This window comes from Thamnophis sirtalis, unplaced genomic scaffold (assembly GCF_051295495.1).
Source record: "Thamnophis sirtalis isolate CommonGarterSnake01/CBP01778 unplaced genomic scaffold, rThaSir2_p1.2 scaffold_1, whole genome shotgun sequence".
Classification (NCBI taxonomy): Eukaryota; Metazoa; Chordata; class Lepidosauria; order Squamata; family Natricidae; genus Thamnophis; species Thamnophis sirtalis.
The window spans coordinates 4,074,092-4,094,246 of NW_028261381.1; the positions used below are offsets into that span (position 1 = coordinate 4,074,092).

The 20,155-nt window shown below is 41.3% G+C and overlaps 2 protein-coding genes across 4 annotated transcripts in view; one reads left to right on the plus strand and one right to left on the minus strand.

Moving 5' to 3' along the window:
- CMKLR2 (chemerin chemokine-like receptor 2) overlaps window positions 1-11,664 on the plus strand; it is a 19,482-nt gene extending 7,818 nt beyond the window's left edge. For 2 of the 3 annotated variants that reach the window (XM_014060949.2, XM_087708662.1), the window contains exon 2: window positions 10,274-11,664. In XM_014060949.2, coding sequence (XP_013916424.2) covers window positions 10,305-11,387 — 1,083 coding nt within the window. In that variant the 5' untranslated portion in view covers window positions 10,274-10,304 and the 3' untranslated portion in view covers window positions 11,388-11,664. Of the gene's footprint in view, window positions 1-5,649; window positions 5,834-8,872; window positions 8,882-10,273 lie in introns of those variants that run through there. The other variant, XM_087708808.1, reaches the window with a different exon arrangement.
- The window catches only part of ZDBF2 (zinc finger DBF-type containing 2), a 338,913-nt gene that overhangs the window by 44,178 nt on the left and 274,580 nt on the right, over window positions 1-20,155 (minus strand). The window lies entirely within an intron of this gene.

Here is a 20,155-nt window from a genome sequence, read left to right on the forward strand (position 1 = left end):
AGGGCTATGCGGAAGGCCTGGAAGGTGGTGAGGGTACGAATCTCCACGGGGAGCTCGTTCCAGAGGGTCAGAGCAGCCACAGAGAAGGCTCTCCTCCGGGTAGTCGTCAGTCGACACTGGCCAGCTGATGGAATTCGGAGGAGGCCTAATCTGTGGGATCTAATCGGTCTAGTGGAGGTAATTGGTAGTAGGCGGTCTCTCAAGAATAGAATAGAATAGAATTTTTTTATTGACCAAGTGTGATTGGACACACAAGGAATTTGTCTTTGGTGCATATGCTCTCAGTGTACCCTTAAAAGACAAGATACATCCATCAAGAATCTTAAGGTACAGCACTTCATGATAGCCAGAGGGTACAAATAAGCAATCAGGAATAATCAATATCAATATAAATCATAAGGATACAAGAAACAAAGTTACAGCCCGGCAGTCATTAGTGGGAGGGGATGGGTGATAGGAACGATGAGAAGACTACTAGTAATAGTAATGCAGCCTTAGTGAATGGTTTGACAGTGGTGAGGGAATCATTTGTTTAGCATAGTCATGGCATTCGGGGAAAAAACTGTCCTTGTGTCTAGTTGTCTTGGTGTGCAGTGCTCTGTAGCGTTGTTTTGAGGGTAGGAGTTGAAACAATTTATGTCCGGGATGTGAGGCAGTGACGTGCGGTGAGGTTTATGGCTGGTGAGGCAAAAAGAAAGAAAGCAGCTTTTGGCCGCTCTGCTGCCCCGGTGCTATGTCCGACGTAGAGGCGGGACGCCTCTATGTTGGACATAGTGGCAGGGCGGCTTTTGCCTCTAGCGCCAGGCCGCAGGGCAGCTTTTTTCTAAGCAGTTTGGAGAACCGGTTGTTGGAAGAAATCTCCTTTTGTTTTTTCCCACTTTACAGGGCTAATCCTGTAAGGAAGGCAGGAAGGAAACATTCTGGTGTTGTTTCTAGCCTAATCTTTATTGACCTGCTTACAGAAACTGCCTCTCCAGTTAACCCTTATTACCATTGTAACAACTAAGGCGAAGCGCCCATCGACCTGAGTGACATTGACTTTCCTTCATTTCCTTAAAATCTTGAAGAAATTAAATTGTTTATTGTGAAGCAAGTGAACTGGCTTTGAAATGATCCTAAATTATCCCAAGGCTTATGCACGACCTAGTTATTTTAAGATGAATGTTATTACACTATATTTCATATAATTCTGACTAGGAAAATATCTCAGAGGCATTGCAACACAATGGCTAGTTGGCCAACTAGGACTAGGCTCCAGGAAAAGTGTCATCCAGCAACAAGGGAAGACCACCATTTCCAAACTGAGCTGTCACTTCATGTCACAGGAATTTTTAAATATAAATACAAGATCATGGAACAAATGGGTTCTGGAGCTACAAATAGAAAAGATGCCACTCTGGTTTCCTCACAATGTTTTCTGCATTGGGTGCAAAGCAGTGGTGGGATTCAGCCGGTTCGCACCTATTCGGGAGAACCGGTTGGTAACTTTCTAAGCAGTTCAGAGAACCGATTGTTGGAAGAAATCTCCTTTTGTTTTTTCCCCACTTTCCAGGGCTAATCCTGTAAGGAAGGCAGGAAGGAAACATTCTGGTGCTGTTTCTAGCCTCATCTTTATTGACCTGCTTACAGAAACTGCCTCTCCGGTTAACCTTTATTACCATTGTAACAGCTAAGGTGAAGCGCCCATCAACGTGAGTGATGTTGAGTTGGCCACACCCACCCAATCACATGACCACCAAGCTCCACCTACCCTGCTGGTCATTAGGGCAGAGAACCAGTTGTTAAATTATTTGGATCCCACCACTGGTAGGCTCTTAAATAGAGCTTATTTTGGAGGTAGGCCACATATTAGGCACATGCGTAAAAACACACTAGGGCTTATTTTCAGGATAACTCTTATTTTTGGGAAAACAGGGAATTTGCAATATTTAATTTATTTTTTTTAAATGTACAATCCCCAAGGTTGCTTCAAGCTTTGTCGTCCATTATTTTGTAGTTACGGTGCTTTATGGGCCATCTAGCTATTGCTTTCATCTTTTGGTCACTAATATAAAATGTATCTTGTTTTCATCCTTATTATTCTCATGACAAAAAGAACCACAATAACGATTATGTTAGTTTAGGTTCAATTTCATACATACATACATACCCAGCACGCTCTTCTCTTTCAGACTAAGCAACTTTATGCAAAGCACAGAAAATAAGTGAGAAATAGTAAGTCAAAGACTTTAAAATATAAAATAAAAAAAGGAAATATAGCTAAATCTAATTTATACCAACATGATTCACATTATCGTTCCGTATATACCTTTCTCCTCTTGTCAATAATTTTTGCTTTCTCCATATTACTTTTCTCACTCATTTACTTTGATATTCAGTTTCACATTCATTTAATATTCATTCATCCTTGACCCTATCTCATTTTACCAGAAACAATTTTCAGTAACCCATTTTAAAGCACTCCCAATTTCTAAGTCCCCCACTCTTACTTCCTTTTAACAAAGTGAGGAGACATAGCAATAGCAATAGCAGTTAGACTTATATACCGCTTCATAGGGCTTTCAGCCCTCTCTAAGCAGTTTACAGAGTCAGCATATTGCCCCCAACAATCTGGGTGCTCATTTCACCCACCTCGGAAGGATGGAAGGCTGAGTCAACCTTGAGCCGGTGAGATTTGAACCGCCGAACTGCAGATAGCAGTCAGCTGAAGTGGCCTGCAGTACTGCACTCTAACCACTACACAAGAGCCAAGGTGGCACAGTGGTTAAATGCAGCACTGCAGGCTACTGCTAGATCAGCAGGTCAGCGGTTCAAATCTCACCGGCTCAGGGTTGACTCAGCCTTCCATCCTTCCGAGGTGGGTAAAATGAGGACCCAGATTGTTGGGGGCAATATGCTGACTCTCTGTAAACCGCTTAGAGAGGCCTGAAAGGCCTATGAAGCGGTATATAAGTCTACTGCTATTACACAACCTTGGCCCAACATGGTTCCTTATGAATTCATTCCTACATATATCCCTCCCTCATAAGTTTTATCTATTCATTTTCCCATCTTTAATGAACATTCTAATTACATACTGAAAGTGTCACCATTTATACGTGATTTGCAATCGTACACTCTGTACTCCTTGTCAAACACAATTACTTTAGTACTCGATTCTCAAGCAAGAGAGCCTCTTGCTATTTTTGAAGGTTTGCCAGTTCTTTAATTTCTTCTAACTTTTCAGAATTACTTCCATTGATTGCCAATTGTGACTGGAATATATCAATACTTTAGGGATTATAGCTAGAATTTGTTTAATCTAAGTTGGTAGATTTCTGATAAGGGGCTCATATATCCCGCTAGCAATCTTTAAAATATACAGTAAATCAAGGAATTATAATTTAGCCCAATGAATAAAATAGACTTACTTTACCAGGACAAGAGAGCAACACCACAATGAGTTGTCTTCCCTTAAAAGTGATTCTCCATTTAATAGCCAAAAGAAATGTAGATAGTTTATTTACTATGGTGTTCCTCAAACATTAGGTTGGTGCCCCAATTTACACATACCCCAATGAAGCAAACTGAGGCAGAAGGTCATTTAATTACGATTTATTCTGAATGTTCTAAAAAAGGGGGTCTTTTTCAAAGAGGGAACTCCAAGACCCAACTTATATTTTCTTTTATAGTTAGGGCATCAAGGGAAATTACCAAAAAAAAGTTGATTGGATAAGACAAAAGCATCCTTCCTCTTGCATAGAAAATCAGTTACATAAAGTTAAACATGTTAGATATAATAGCAATAGTTAGGCTTATATACCGCTTCATAGGGCTTTCAGCCCTCTCTAAGCGGTTTACAGAGTCAGCATATTGCTCCCAACAACAATCTGGGTCCTCATTTTACCCACCTCGGAAGGATGGAAGGCTGAGTCAACCTTGAGCCTGGTGGGATTTGAACAGCCAAACTGCTGAACTGCAGTGCTGCATTTTAACCACTGTGCCACCTCAGCTCTTAATATTATTACCTATAATAATATTACCTATGTTCATTTAAATGAACTCTAAAGAACCTGCAAGCATAAAATTTAGGATGTTAATGAGGGGGAAAAGTCATTAGGTTATTTAGAGTCCATGAAGAGGCAAACCGGGATATCGATCAACACCAAAGAGTTCTCTATTTTATTAGAAGACAACTTCTTAAGACAAACATAGTCCTATCTTAGCCTGACCTGAAGAGCAAAGACAGTTTATCTTGCAGTTTAGGAACATTAGAAAGTATCCATCTATCCAGTAACAGAGGAAACAATTTTCTACATCCCATTCTGCAGTGATTTGATAAAACTATTAACAAAATTTAAAAAGAAAAATAAATTAAAATACAAAAAAAGCCCTGAACCAAATTTTGCTTCCGCGTTAGAAAATATATCAGTTTGCATTATCCAAAATTTGGATGCCCTCCATCTGCCTAGGATGGTGCTTTATGTCTATAAGATTGTGGCTAATGGGAATTTTTTTCTCAAATATCAAATCTTTGGAAATGTGTAGGAAAATACAGAGGAAACCACATAAGAAAATAATGGGCATATTTGTGTTTGTATACATGCATTTATAGATGCATGTTTGTGATCCAAATGCCTTGGGGCTAAAACATTGAAGCTATGGACAAAATAGCAACAAGACTAAGCTCCTTGGTTAAAAAATAGCAAATATATATATTTTTATTTAAAGTGGCCAGTTGATTTTATTTTCACTGAAAATAACATTTATTCGTTCTGACCCCAAAATTGTTTCCAACTGCAGCTGCTTAAACGACTTGCTCATTTTTACCATTTTTTTTTCATGACTCATACGGGTGGTGCTGGTGCTTTGCGTAGAATTTGCCCTCTTGGGAAGAATTACATGATCCAGCTTGCATCCTGGACAAAATGTCACATTTTGAAAATATTTTCAAAAGTTATCTTTGCCACAAAGCCATACACCCTCTTTGCTAAACAACATTCTTTAACTTAATGCTAACATTTGTAAAAAAAAAAAGGTTTAATCTTCCATTTGGTTAGAAGCAGTGGTGGGTTTCAAATTTTTTTTTCGAACCTACTCTGTGGGTGTGGCCTCCTTTGGGGGAGTGGCTTGCCTGCCATGTGACCTGGTGGGAGTGGCTTGCCGGCCATGTGTTTTCTTTCTTTCTCTCTCTCTTTCTTTCTCTCTCTCTCCCTCCCTCTCTCTCTTTCCTTCCTTTTGTCTCTCTGTCCCCTTTTTCTTTTTTTTTTCATCTCTCTCTCACTCTTTTTCTTTTTTCTTTCTTTCTTTCTTTCTTTCTTTCTTTCTTTCTTTCTTTCTTCCTTTCTTTCTCTTTCTCTCTGTGTCAGTGTGTGTGTGTGTGTGTGTGTGTGTGTGTGTGTGTGTGTGCATGGTGGGTTTCAAAAACATTTGGAACCTCTTCTGTAGGTGTGGCCTGCTTTCCGGGTCCACTGGGGGAGCCTCTTCTAACCGGTTCGGTAGATTTGACGAACCGGTTCTACCGAATAGGTGCGAACTGGTAGGAACCCACCTCTGGATTCAATCACACAGTAATGCATTCTGCCCAACCTCAAGGCAGGTACTGACTTTTACAAAAATTCAGTCTGTGGCATATTCAGTCTGTGGCATATTTGTTAGAAAAGGAGAAAGGGGAGGAAAAACGTTAAATGTATTTCTTCACTTCCCTTTTTTTCCTCAGGGCATTAAAAGTCAGAATCAAGTCACGTGATTTAACCAGCTGAGTTGAACAGTAAACATGCTAAAAATATGTTCTTCCTATGTGTGGATTGTTTACTGCCAGGCTATATTCATAATGCAGACCAATGCACTATAAGTAACACCAAAAATCTTGCCACTGTGAATAAAGTGAAAGGATGTCAAGCTGTTTTTATTAGTGACGTTTCCAACATAATTTACAAAATTGCCCCATAAAGTGTTCCTCTCAACTCAGCAAGCTGTTCTAAGTACATCTGCATTGCATGTTTTGATGATTTAGCAATGAAGTTAATTAAACTTAATGAGGTTGAGTGGCATATGGAAATTTTCAGTTGTATGACTCTAAATGCTTTCAGTGGGATCCATGACATCTCAAAAGCGGTTCTTCAGCTTCGTCATTGAGTTCATCATTGAATAGGTTTTATTTCCCAGATAGTTTGTACTTGAGAGACCGCCTGCTGCCAATTACCTCCAACAGACCGATTAGATCCCACAGATTAGGCCTCCTCCGAATTCCATCCGCCGGCCAGTGTCGACTGGCGACCACCCGGAGGAGAGCCTTCTCTGTGGCTGCTCCGACCCTCTGGAACGAGCTCCCCGTGGAGATTCGAACCCTCACCACCCTCCAGGCCTTCCGCAAAGCCCTTAAAACCTGGCTGTTCCGACAGGCCTGGGGCTTAAGAGCTTTTGTCCCCCCCCCTCGAATGGTATGGTTGTTGTGTGCTTTTAAATTATGTATTGTCCTGTTTGTCTTTTTTATTCCTTATCTGTACCCCTTCCCTTGACTTGGATTGTGAGCCGCCCTGAGTCCCCTTCGGGGAAAAGGGCGGCATATAAATGAAATAAATTCAATTCAATTCAATTCAATTCAGTTTGCATAAAGTTGCAACCTAAACAAATAGAAGAGGGTCCTTACAATTTAAAAACAGATACTTCCATTGCATACAGTTTATTTTAGGGATGGGAGCTACTGTGTTAAAGCAAAGGAAGCTATGGTTCCTTTTTATGTTAGGATTGTACTTACCAGTATGTGGAAAGCATATTTTGTTTCCTCATATGCCCAGTGATTTTAAAATTAAGAAAACCGTTGCTTCCACTTTGTGGGCTTGCAATTAAAAACATACACATTATGTCAAAATGCACACCAAATTATTTGGGTAAAGGTGCCCATAACGGCCATACATCAGAATAAAAGGGATTGGGAGATGAGGCACAGTTCGCAGTGGGCATAAATAAATGCATATTATTTTCTCTGAAATGTCTCCCGTATAGAAAAGGTGATATTTGGTTATAGCCTTTAAAAAGAGATTGTCCAGAGTTATGTTTTAATGACTTAGTGTTCATAAAATATAAAACATTAAGAATTTCATAGCATTTTTCTATCTGACTTTTTGTCAGGAGAGTTCGGTGGGAGGGAAAGTATGGCGGCAATTAATATTTTCTAAAGAAACATTTCTTATTAATATATTGTTTTATTTTCCCAAACGGTGAAGAATTTCTATTTTAAACAATGTGGCTTTCTGCCGATTTCAGTGTTTTTCCATGCTTTATCAGTTTCGATTTCTATTATAGGTTTTGTAGTACGCTGTAGATCAGTGGTGGGTTTCAAAAATTGTTCGAACCTACTCTGTGGGTGTGGCCTCCTTTGTGGGAGTGGCTTGCCGCCCATGTGACCGGATATGAAGATGCCGACGACACTTGTCAGAATCACCTTAAATTACCTTCACACACAGCACTGGCCTGCATAAGAATAGGATGTAAACTTGTTTTTTAAAAGGCATCTTTGGTTTGCGTTAAAACAACTTCAACACACGCAATGTTCTGATTGCACCACAAACGCAGTAGTCATCCTTACCTTCCACAGAGGCACTGAGTTTTATAAATAGGAGCATGATAGTGTAGAATAATCACATCCAAGGACCAGTGGTGGGTTTCAAAAAGGTTTGGAGCCTCTTCTGTAGGTGTGGCCTGCTTTCCGGGTCCACTGGTGGAACCTCTTCTAACCGGTTCGGTAGATTTGACGAACCGGTTCTACCGAATAGGTGCAAACTGGTAGGAACCCACCTCTGCTGTAGATACAAACACTTTTAACAAGCAATAGCCAAGCTTCCCAACTCTTAAGAAGGGTTATGGTTTTCCCTCTTGCCATTTTTAGTGTAGGGGTTTCAGTAGTGCAGTTCTGTTTTCCATATGCATTGTTGTGACTTTAAGTCAGTTTTTGACTCCTGTACAAGTCCCTGCAGTTTTCTTGGCAAGATTCCAGAAGTGCTTCGCTTCCTTCCTAGGGCTGAGAGAGAATAACTGGCCCAAGGTAATCCAGCTGGCTTTGTGCCCAAGGTGGGACTAGAACTCACAGTCTCCTGGTTTCTAGCCTAATGTCTTAACCACAACATCACATACTTTAGAGAAAGGATGGACTTTCACTTTCACAGACCTGTATTCTGCTCAATGATACTTTGTGAATCTCTCAGGCTCAATTCATATCTCGCACCGACCCATAATTCAAGAAACAGAAACTACAAGCTGCATTCACACATCATGTTAAGTCAGAACCAAATAAAGTACATTATGGTTTAGTGGCTGTGTGAACCCTGCAGAGGTGGGTTCCTACCAGTTTGCACCTATTCGGTAGAACCGGTTCGTCAAATCTACCAAACTGGTTAGAAGAGGTTCCACCAGTGGACCCAGAAAGCAGGCCACACCTACAGAAGAGGTTCCAAAAAATTTTGAAACGCACCACTGGTCCTTGGATATGATTATTCTACACTATCATGCTCCTATTTATAAAACTCAGGGCCTCTGTGAAAGGTAAGGATGACTACTGCGTTTGTGGTGCAATCAGAACATTGCGTGTGTTGAAGTCGTTTTAACCAAAGATGCCTTTTAAGAAACAAGTTGACATCACATTCTTATGCATGTCAGTGCTGTGTGTGAAGTAATTTAAGGTGGTTCTGACAAGTGTCGTCGGCGTCTTCATATCCGGTCACATGGGCGGCAAGCCATTCCCATCCGGTCACATGGGCAGCAAGCCACTCCCACAAAAGAGGCCACACCCACACCCACAATTTTTGAAACCCACCACTGGAACCCTGGCAACATCACAGAGAAAAATTAGGGAAAAAGCACTGAAAGGAGAGCTAGGCAGATTCTGTGACAGCTATTCCCAGCCTGTTTTGTTTTTATTTCTTTTTTTTCCCCCTCCAGATGCAATTGATTACAACATCCATTCATAAAAGTGTCAATGAGATGCAAAGCAAATTGTTTCTTGGGAATATTTACAATGATAATAATGATGATGATAATAATTCAAATGATAAGCAGAAGCCATTGGCATTAAACTGTAGGCTCTTTCTTCAATTGGATTCAGGCTTCCAAGGTATAATAAATCTTCATTGTCCTTGGACAAAACACTAGACATAATCATGAACATGAGGTAGTCTAAATGAACTGTGTCCTGTATTCAGAGGTGGGTTCCTACCAGTTCGCACCTATTCGGTAGAACCGGTTCGTCAAATCTACCGAACCGGTTAGAAGAGGTTCCACCAGTGGACCCGGAAAGCAGGCCACACCTACAGAAGAGGTTCCAAATTTTTTTGAAACTCACCACTGCTAAAGGGTTAGAGGTGCAAGGATCTTGTAACTTGACAGCTTTAAGACTTGCATGCTTCAATGCCAGAGTTCCTGAGCCAACGTGACTGGAGGAGGAATTCTGGGAGTTGAAGTCCACAAGTCTTAAAGCTGTCAGGTTTGAAGACCCCTAGTTTTTGTTTCTAAAGGGTTAGGAGTGCAAGGATCTTGTAACTTGACAGCTTTAAGACTTGCATGCTTCAATGCCTGAGTTCCTGAGCCAACGTGACTGGAGGAGGAATTCTGGGAGTTGAAGTCCACAAGTCTTAAAGCTGTCAGCTTTGAAGACCCCTAGTTTTTGTTTCTAAAGGGTTAGGGGTGCAAGGATCTTGTAACTTGATAGCTTTAAGTCTTGCATGCTTCAATGCCAGAGTTCCTGAGCCAACGTGACTGGAGGAAGAATTCTGGGAGTTGAAGTCCACAAGTCTTAAAGCTGTCAGGTTTGAAGACCCCTAGTTTTTGTTTCTAAAGGGTTAGGGGTGCAAGGATCTTGTAACTTGACAGCTTTAAGACTTGCATGCTTCAATGCCAGAGTTTCTGAATAGCTACTTGGACCGGCCTAAGTACTAATTCATAATTTCATATCCGGTCACATGGGTGGCAAGCCACTCCCATACGGTCACATGGGTGGCAAGCCACTCCCACAAAGGAGGCCACACCCACAGAGTAGGCTCGAACAATTTTTGAAACCCACCACTGCCTGTATTGTTTACGTTGCCTACAGTTGGTGCAATGATACCTTGCTGTTTCCTGATACACGACATTCCCATATCTTTTAAATAAGAGCCCATCTACCATGTAGATCAATATTTGAAAACTGCTGTTCAAGGCTGAATAACTGAGCAGCATTTGTGAGCCTATAGATACCAGTAAGTTGCTTGAAAGTACCACTGTTATACTTGTAACTACCTGCTCTATCCCTTTTCTCCAGATCCAAGTTTCCAGGAGACAAGTGTGTGGCCATGTCATCAGCTGACTTCCTGTACCAAGATAACTTTACCGATTACTTTGAAGATTATGAGGAGGATGAGCCATTCCAGGCCCAGGCCCACTTTAGTCATGCACGGATTGCTTCTCTCGTGCTACAGATGACGGCTTTTCTCTTAGGAGTTCCTGGCAATGCAATAGTTATTTGGATCATGGGCTTCAAATGGAACAAGACAGTCACATCCATCTGGTTCCTCAACTTGGCAATTGCAGACTTAATATTTCTTTTGTTCCTGCCCCTGTATATTGCCTACATCTTCATGGGCTTCCACTGGCCTTTTGGGAAATGGCTGTGCAAAGCAAATACTTTTATTTCCGTGCTCAACATGTTTGCCAGTGTCTTCTTTCTGACAGCAATCAGCCTTGATCGTTACGTCCATCTGATCCACCCCGCCTTCTCCTATAGGCATCGGACACTTGGGAATGCCTATATCCTGGTTCTACTCATTTGGATTTTGGCTACAGTTCTTGGAAGCCCAGCACTATATTTCAAGGACACCCTTATATCACCCCAAAATGTCACCATATGCTATTACAACTTTCACCATGACTTGGATATTATCGTATTCAGGCATCACACGCTTACATGGATAAAGTTCATTTGTGGCTATCTCTTTCCGCTTTTAACTATGATTGTTTGTTATTCCTTTCTGGTTAGCCAGGTTAAAAAGAGTACAGTACTAACTTCCAGCAGGCTCTTCTGGACTATTTTTGTTGTGGTGGTGGTGTTTTTTATTTGCTGGACCCCATATCAAATATTTAGCATTCTGGAACTGTCAGCTCATCATAACGTCTTTTTGCATGAATTGCTTGAAAATGCCATGCCTCTTTCGATCGGCTTTGCCTTCCTTAATAGTTGCCTGAACCCTATCCTTTATGTCCTTCTCAGTAAGAAACTCTCATCCTGCTTTAGTGTGACGTTCTCAGAGTTGGTCAAACACACCCTGTGGGAAGTCAGCCGATCTGCTACAGTCAGCGATCACGGCCAGAATTCCCTGAGTCTGCAGTTGACTGAAGTCCCAGCGATAGAACACCCTCTGGAGGAAATTTTGCAATGACTGCATCCCCCCCTCTTTGTAAACTAAATTCAATTTAGCACCAGATTAACATACAGAATGTCTGGATACAAATAAGTAGGCGAGCATGGTAGATAAAACTTTTTTAGAAATTCTGTTAACATCTCTAACTTTTGACAGAGCTCTGAGATGATATATGACTCTCTTGATTCCTGCCACAACTCTTTTATCAGTCAAATTGTGATGAAATAGAACAGTGGTTCCCAAACTTGGCAACTTTAAGACTTGTGGACTTCAACTCCCAGAATTCTCCAGCCAGCTCTGCTGTTTGGGAACCACTGAAATAGAATAATGTAAATGTATGACTGAAGGCTCCAACATATCGCTTGCAGGTATAATAAAGATTCTGCAATCAGACTTTTTCCACTAATTATCCTTTAGCAGAGCTGGCTGGAGAATTCTGGGAGTTGAAGTCCACAAGTCTTAAAGTTGCCAAGTTTGGGAACCACTGAAATAGAATAATGTAAATGTATGACTGAAGGCTCCAACATATCTCTTGCAGGTAGAATAAAGATTCTGCAATCAGACTTTTTCCACTAATTAACCTTTAAGAGTTATAGGGGAGTAATTTCGGCCCGGAAAAGCAGAGCAATATTGAATACTCTTTTGTTTTTTTCTATCAATTTCAGCTTTGTGAACTTTTCTAGGCTGAGGTTCAAAATGTTAGCAAGAGCAACACATCAAGAAGAAAAAAGACACTTTGTAGAAACATAAGATTTTGAAGTACGTTCTGTATCATAGTATTGCCTTATTTTTTATCAATCCTCAAAAATAAAATAAAAAGATATCCGTGGGAAACTCAGGGCAGATTAATAGTCCTGGGCTATATATGTATGAGGAAGTGTTATGATAAATATTGTCTCTTGTTTAAAATGCACTGTTGCAATATTTATACTAATATGCTACACTACTACATTATAGCACTATAGTAATACAGTACTATATTTGCCATGCTTGTAGTACCGATGTACAATATAAGTACAATTTGATCTCTTGTTACGGTTGTTGCTTGGATATAGACATGTACATATATTAAAGCACTTTTCTGTTATTGCTTTCAAGGTGGTACCTGAATTTGTAATCTTGCTTGCAAGGTATCTCAATGATTAACACTGCTAGTTATGTTATGTATCACTAGAGTAATAATAGCAATAGCAATAGCAGTTAGACTTATCTACCGCTTCATAGGGCTCTCAGCCCTCTCTAAGCAGTTTACAGAGTCAGCATATCGTCCCCATAGTCTGGGTCCTCATTTCACCCACCTCGGAAGGATGGAAGGCTGAGTCAACCTTGAGCCGGTGAGATTAGAACCGCTGAACTGCAGATAACAGTCAGGTGAAGTGGCCTGCAGTACTGCACCCTAACCACTGCGCCACCTCGGCTCTACATAAAACATTAACATTTTTTCAGGGCAGTCTATGATTAAAATAAGACATTTATACATGAGGTTTGTGGGCCATTAAAAGGTTTACATTCACAGAAACCTATGAGTATTTGTATTTCAAGAAGGAAGGAGTATGCTAGTACCTTTTGTAATAAAGCAGAATGAAAATGGTATTTATAAATAAAGGGAGCTTTTAACGTGACCCGTCAAAACCGCGGCCCACTAAAGCGCACCCGATTAAAGCGCGTACCTGACGTCATCAGCAGCGCGACAAATACGACCGCGGAGAAAAAAGGGCACTTTAAAAAGCGCTTTTAAAGCAAGCCGATTCACATAAAGGTAAGGGTTAGGTTTAGGTTTAGGGTTAGGTTAAGGGTTAGGGTTACGTTAAGCGTTAGGGTTAGGTTTAGGGTTAGGTTAAGGGTTAGCGTTAGGTTTAGCATTAGGTTAAGGGTTAGGTATAGGGTTAGGTTTAGGGTTAGGTTTAGGGTTAGGCTTAGGGGGGTTAGATTTAGATTTACGCGTTAATTTTAAGTTTACCGCTCACAGCGTGCTGTTTTCGTCACGCTGTGATGACGTCACATACGTGCTTTCATCAAGCGCGCTTTAGTCTACCGCGGTTTTGTGGTGGAACCGCTTTTAACACTCAAAGAATCATAAAATATAGATAGCTGTAATCATAAACATTAGAAAATAGTTTACAATGCCACTACCACTCATGGTTTTCTTATAGCACTGTGAAATTTCTTTAGATGAAGCCCCTCCCCTATTCATTGGATAAGTTTTGCCTTTATCTGTTGGGCCTTTTTCTTTTGAGGCCATTTCTATACTAACGCTGCTCCTGCTATTAAAATGTTCCGATACAATTCAAAACTGTCCTGAAGACATGTTCATCACTACGGAGTTCAAACTACTGAGAACATGCATGAAACATCATTAGACAGACAGCAGGTGCCTCCCATCTGATCAAAGGAGAATGCGGAGTTTAGCCAGCATTCTGCAAGCTACTCCAGAGCTCAGGACAACAATATTCCCTCTCTCTTCCACACGATAGAAATAAAATAAATTGCCGATGCCTTCTTTCCCATACTTTCAGTATATGCATTTGTCTGGCTACTAGCATTAACAGCTGGCTGTTATAACACTTGAGAGACCGCCTGCTGCCAATTACCTCCCAAAGACCCGTCAGATCTCACAGGGTCGGCCTCCTCCGGGTTCCGTCCACCAGCCAATGCCATCTGGCTACTACCCGGGGGAGGGCCTTCTCTGTAGCAGCTCCGGCCCTTTGGAACGAACTCCCCGCGGAGATCCGGACCCTCACCTCTCTCCAGGCCTTCCGGAAAGCCGTCAAAACCTGGCTGTGCCGGCAGGCCTGGGGTTGATGAGTTCCCCTCCCCTCTCGACTGGTATGGCTGTGTGATTTTCGTGTATTTTAATTATGTGTACTGTTGTTTATGTTCCCTTTCTCCCCTGAGTTGTTCGCCGCCCTGAGTCCCTCCTGGAGAAGGGCGGCATACAAATAAACCAAATACAATACAATACAATACAACACAATGATAAAAGAACAGTATTAGGCATTTTACAACTCAGATGGTTCTCTCGATGGTTGGAATGGAGAGAGAGGAGGAGGAGGAGAGATGAACAAGATGCTGAAGCTCTACTGAGAGGAGTTGCCTATGGATGGTCCAGAAGCTAGGGTTAGTTAATATCAGAATTCTGGTCAATAAAAAAGCAGAGTGCTCACAAGCTCCACTGAGACATAACATGGCAGGCAATATACCAACTTTGTCCAGATTTAAATAAATAGTGGTGTTGAAGGGGGGGGGGGTCAGAACACCACCATATCAACTTTTCTTTTTACCACTCTCTTGCAGGTGGATCTATTTGCCTCTTGGCTTTATTGCAGTAAGAATCATAGAAGAGGTACTGATTTCATCAGGACTTTACTGCTTAGGATTGCATCCTGTATGCCGAGAACCATATTTCCATCCCATTTGTAAAAATAACTTCTATTTGTGTATTTTCTTTGTATTTTATTTCCATGGAGAAGCATGGTAGAAAATGCCCAGAACCCAGGACTGTGCAAATGTTGTAAGTACCTGGCAGTGGCCAAGCACTCAAATTTGATCTTGTGACCATGGGGATGCTGCAATGGCCGTAATGTGAAAACTATAAGTCATTCTTTTTTCCATGCCGTTGTAACGTCCAATGGTCACTAAATAAATTTTTTAAGTTGAGGAATACATGTATGCTGTCTGTCCATTCTAGGAAGCAGTTATGTTCCCTAGTTTAAGATATATGTACATTTAGGTTTGGTTAGCTTGTTTTCCTTAATCAATTTTAGACTTAAGTAATATTTCAACAGATATTCAACAGATCAGTTTCTATTTTTCCCATTTTATAGCAAGATATCCATGTTCAAATAAGCATGACTATACTTACATTTTTGTTTTGCTCCCAAATTCCATTTTCCTGGAGAATATATGCCGAGAATGCATCTATAATTATAATTATCCTTGAATAGAGTGGAAACGATAATAAATCCATGAGAGAGACACGATGACTTTGCCAAAACAAATCATTACTCAGAATGGCAAATGACATTGAAGTATAAGAATATTTTTTGAAATCTTAAGATGCTTTGACCACCTACCAGGTTGGATGACCTCATTCTATTATTGATGACAGATGTTTTAGTCCAACACCCAGAAACCCACGTTTGGAAGTGACTGGATTAGATTAACATCTGCCATCAGTGCTTGACCTCAACATCACTACACATCATGACTTGATGGATTATGATAAAACGTGTACCGTGATTCCAATCTTAATCTAGGCTTCCTCAATCTAGTATCTTTCAGATATGTTGGGACTACAACTCCTAGAGTTTTTCTGTTAATTCTTTATATTCCATCTTCTATAGACCACCCAGATAGCTATGAATTTAATCTTAAGGTATTCAGTTTTGAGATTTATCCATTTGAACGCATATTTACGGAAAGTGACATAATGGTAGAGGAATTGTCCCAGAGCCCTTTCTTTCCATCCATAGTATGATTGCTCCCCCTAGTTTTTTTTTATAGAGCCGAGGTGGCGCAGTGGTTAGAGTGCAGTACTGCAGGCCACTTCAGCTGACTGCTATCTGCAGTTCGGCGGTTCAAATCTCACCAGCTCAAGGTTGACTCAGCCTTCCATCCTTCCGAGGTGGGTGAAATGAGGACCCAGACTGTGGGGGCGATATGCTGACTCTGTAAACCGCTTAGAGAGGGCTGAAAGCCCTATGAAGCGGTATATAAGTCTAACTGCACCAGCTCAAGGTTGACTCAGCCTTCCATCCTTCCGAGGTGGGTGAAATGAGGACCCAGACTGTGGGGGCGATATGCTGACTCTGTCAACCGCTTAGAGAGGGCTGAAAGCCCTATGAAGCGGTATATAAGTCTAACTGGTATTGCTAGTTATATACCATGTGAGTTAACTCAATCAATTGATCCTTGGGGGTCGCTAGTAGAAAGCTTTAAATGGCTTACTCATTGCTTAAATGTAAAAAAAAAATATTAGTGTCAATGTCAAACAATTTTATCCCTGATCAGATTAAAAGTATTGTTAACTACTTGCTTTATGGCTTTCCGTTAGAGATCCATAAGTTTATACAGTTTTCTGGGATAGATCTCCATCTCCTCCTCCTCCTCCTTTTGCTGTTTCAGGTCCCTGGGGGAGGGGGATGAGTACAGGGGAGGAAACCAACAAAATGCTGAAGCAGAGGTACTGCACCTGCTTTTACATGTGACTCAAACTCAGCACTTTTTAAAAGAAAAAAAAAAACACATCTAGGATGCTAACTTCCAACCCCCCCTTGTCTCAAAGTAAGATATTTTCAGCAATGTGCAGATAAAGTACTTAAAAATAAAGTGCAAACCAAGCGGTTTAAAGTCTCTTTCACGTAGCAGCCAATTCACATCGTTATTCATCCCTAACGGGGTTATATTGTATATTACGTGGTACCCAAAATTACAGGGTATGGTTTTTGTTTTAAATTTGATTATTGTCTATTTTAATTCCAAATTATAAATTTAGGAAGGTCTATACTGCTCTGTCAGTATGGTTATATGGTTTTATAAACCAGTGTTTCTCAACGTTGGCCACTTGAAGATGTCCAGACTTCAACTCCCAGAATTCCCCAGCAGTGGTTAGGACAGTGTTTCTCAACCTTGTCAACTTGAAGATGTCCGGACTTCAACTCCCAGAATTCCCCAGCAGTGGTTAGGACAGTGTTTCTCAACCTTGTCAACTTGAAGATGTCCGAACTTCAACTCCCAGAATTCCCCAGCCAGCATTCGCTGGCTGGGGAATTCTGGGAGTTGAAGTCCGGACATCTTCAAGTGGCCAACGTTGAGAAACACTGGTTTATAAGCCATAGAAGTAAGTTAATGAGTGACTATATTCCTCCATTCCAAAAGAACAAAGTTGACTTTCATTTGGATTTTGCCAAGGTTCAAGTTGCCGAAGGGGGAAAAAAAAAACAGCTTTAAGAACATCCAAACAAACCCTGTGAGTAGTTTTGGAGACAGCACTGACCATCTTACTGCACAAATAGAAGAGAGCTACCCTGTCACAACACCACGAAGCAGATATAAGCCTGGACTAGAATTGGGTCTTTTTGGACGTTTACTTACCACCATTTCAAAGTGGCAGCTCCCCATCTTTAATAGTAACAACACTACTGCAGAATAGAAGAGAAAAAAAATTGGAGAAAATCTCACAATGCAAAGAAAACAACTAGGCCCAAAGAAAGCAAAGATAGTGCCAATACTAATAAGGCCCCTTGCGTGCAATCACAAAACAATTGGAGCATCACTTGAACACCATTGACAAAATCACTGACACTTACAAAAAGCAGCTTTTGGAACAACTCACTTCCTGTGATATCTTAAGTCCATGAAATAACATCATCTCCTATCCCAGGTTCTTGGGAAGGACTTGATAAAAATGCCAAATCCCGTCTAAGCATCTGGCTGATTATGCAACAAATTAGGGTTAGGGTTCATTGATTACACATTAGGGCATATCTGAATAGCTCACCATCCATGCCTTCCTTTCTCTGCAGCCATCTAGTTGATTTAATGATTGAGTAGACATGTGAATTCAAGTCTGGCTTCCTTGATTGAATACACATTGTTGAAAAACTGGGTCGATTTTGATTTAGGTGGCTGAGGTGTTGGAATTCATTCCGGGTGTTTGCGTGCAGGGCAGCTTCTGCTGTCTGAAACACACATACACAGGGATGCAAAAACATCGCACCAGAAACATCTTTCTGGCCTAACGGTCATAACTCACTATGCAGCCTCATGTAACAAGAACTATGCGAGCCAGCTACTCCCACACGTGCCCTTTCTCCCCCCCTATGCTGTGCTGTAACTTTCTATTCCCCCTCTCCCCCTCCCAATGCCATGCAGCTTGTAATCTTCTGTTCCCCCTTTGCCCACCCTTTGCCATGATGTGATTTTCTATTGGTTTATTTGTAGAATGGCTGTGAACTTTTCATTAGTTTACTTGTGCCATGTGTGATTATATATGCCTTTTGATACGCTCCTTTTTGATGACGCTGTAACTAACTTTTTCTAATAAAAGAGCCCTTTGATGATCATTCAAAGCTTTTGCTCATCCTGAGGAATTTCGTCTGGTGTTTTCCTTTTGATTAGGCAAGGACACATGAGCAGCCCACCAGTGTGGCGACAACGCCGCAACGAGGCAGTAGTGGAGGTCCAAACCATTGTGACATATAGGGGTGCATTTAAATGCGCCCGGCTGAAATTCGGAGTTAGTATCGCCCCTGGACTGTTCCAAAGCATCATAGAACGGCTTTTGCAAGTGATACCAGGAGTTGTCCCCTATTTCGACGATGTCTTGGTATCGGCTGCAAATAAGGAGCAACTTTTTAAAAGAGTACGAACTGTTTTGACCAGAATTAGTGAAAAGGGTCTCCGTTTAAAGAGAAAAATGCCAAATTAATGTACCAAGGGTTGAATTCCTGGGGTATTTGATTGACAGCTCCGGAATTCACCCAACAAATTAAAAAAAATATCAAAGCAATCCAGGAAGCCCCCCACACCTCGCAATCAGACTGAGCTGCAGGCATTCCTCGGACTTCTCAATTTTTACAGTGTGTTTCTCAAGCAGAAAGCTACTGTTGCTGAGCTCTTGCATCGGCTCCTTGGCAAGAACACCAGATGGACTTGTGGAAAAGACGAGGCCACTGCTTTTGCCGCAGTTAAAAGATTTGCTGTCAGTGGACACGTTCCTAGTCCAATATAAACAGACTCTGCCACTTGTCCTGACTTGTGACGCCTCTCCTTTTGGTGTCGGTGTGGTCCTCAGCCACTGCATGCCCAATGGAACCGAAGCTCCCATTGGTTATTACTCGAGGACCCTGTCAGCTGCTGAGTGCAACTATAGCCAACTGGACACCACCTGTCCGATCACAACATTTGAAGTTCAGCTATCCAGTGTAAGATTTGGGTCCAGGAAACCATCTGCAGCCAAACATTTCTAATATATCTAATCAGATCTGACATTAATTATATTAGTTCAACAACACTGGGGATGGAGGTGGAGAATATAAGCTTAACTAGCAGATACCCAAGAATTCCCCAATAAGATACTTAATATTGACTGTCACCAATCAAGATGAATCTGCTGATACCATTTTGTCTATTTAGCTGTGGAGTTCTACATCTTTATGTAAACACCTTTCCCTTAAATCTGCTGGAAGACCAGGTGACCGGTGTGCATGCGAACGCCGGAAACGGGAAGCTCAGCTTCCAGGTGCGCACATGCATGCCGGGGAACTGCTCTTCCGGTTTCCGGTGCTCCCATGTGCACACTCTCCCATTTTGGCACTCGGGGCCGAAAAGGTTTGCCAATACTGCTCTATAAGTTGCTATCAGCCAGCACTTATCTGGAGCTTTGTTGCCCACATTTTCTAGCTCTAGCTTTCCTAGAACTAGTACAATATTACAATATTATTTGCCCTGTGTATACTATATGCTAAATGAAGAGAACATAGATTACTAGTAGAACGTCTGTGTTTTGAGTCTTTTTCAGAAGAGACAAAAGTCCTTTCCAATCAGTTACATCCTCTAGCGACTAAGACATCTGGGCAGAAAATATTCATCAGTCCATTAAGTTGCTTTTAAAACTGTTTTAGAATATTTTGCCTGTGCCCAACCTTACTCCAAAAGAATAAGGAATATGGATTTCTCCTTCACTCCAAGATTCATCCGCAGTGCAGATTAAGTGCAGGAGCTGCTAAGGAGTGAGGCCCATACAAAGACCAAATTCAAATCAATCCTTGCCTGTCTGGATGCTA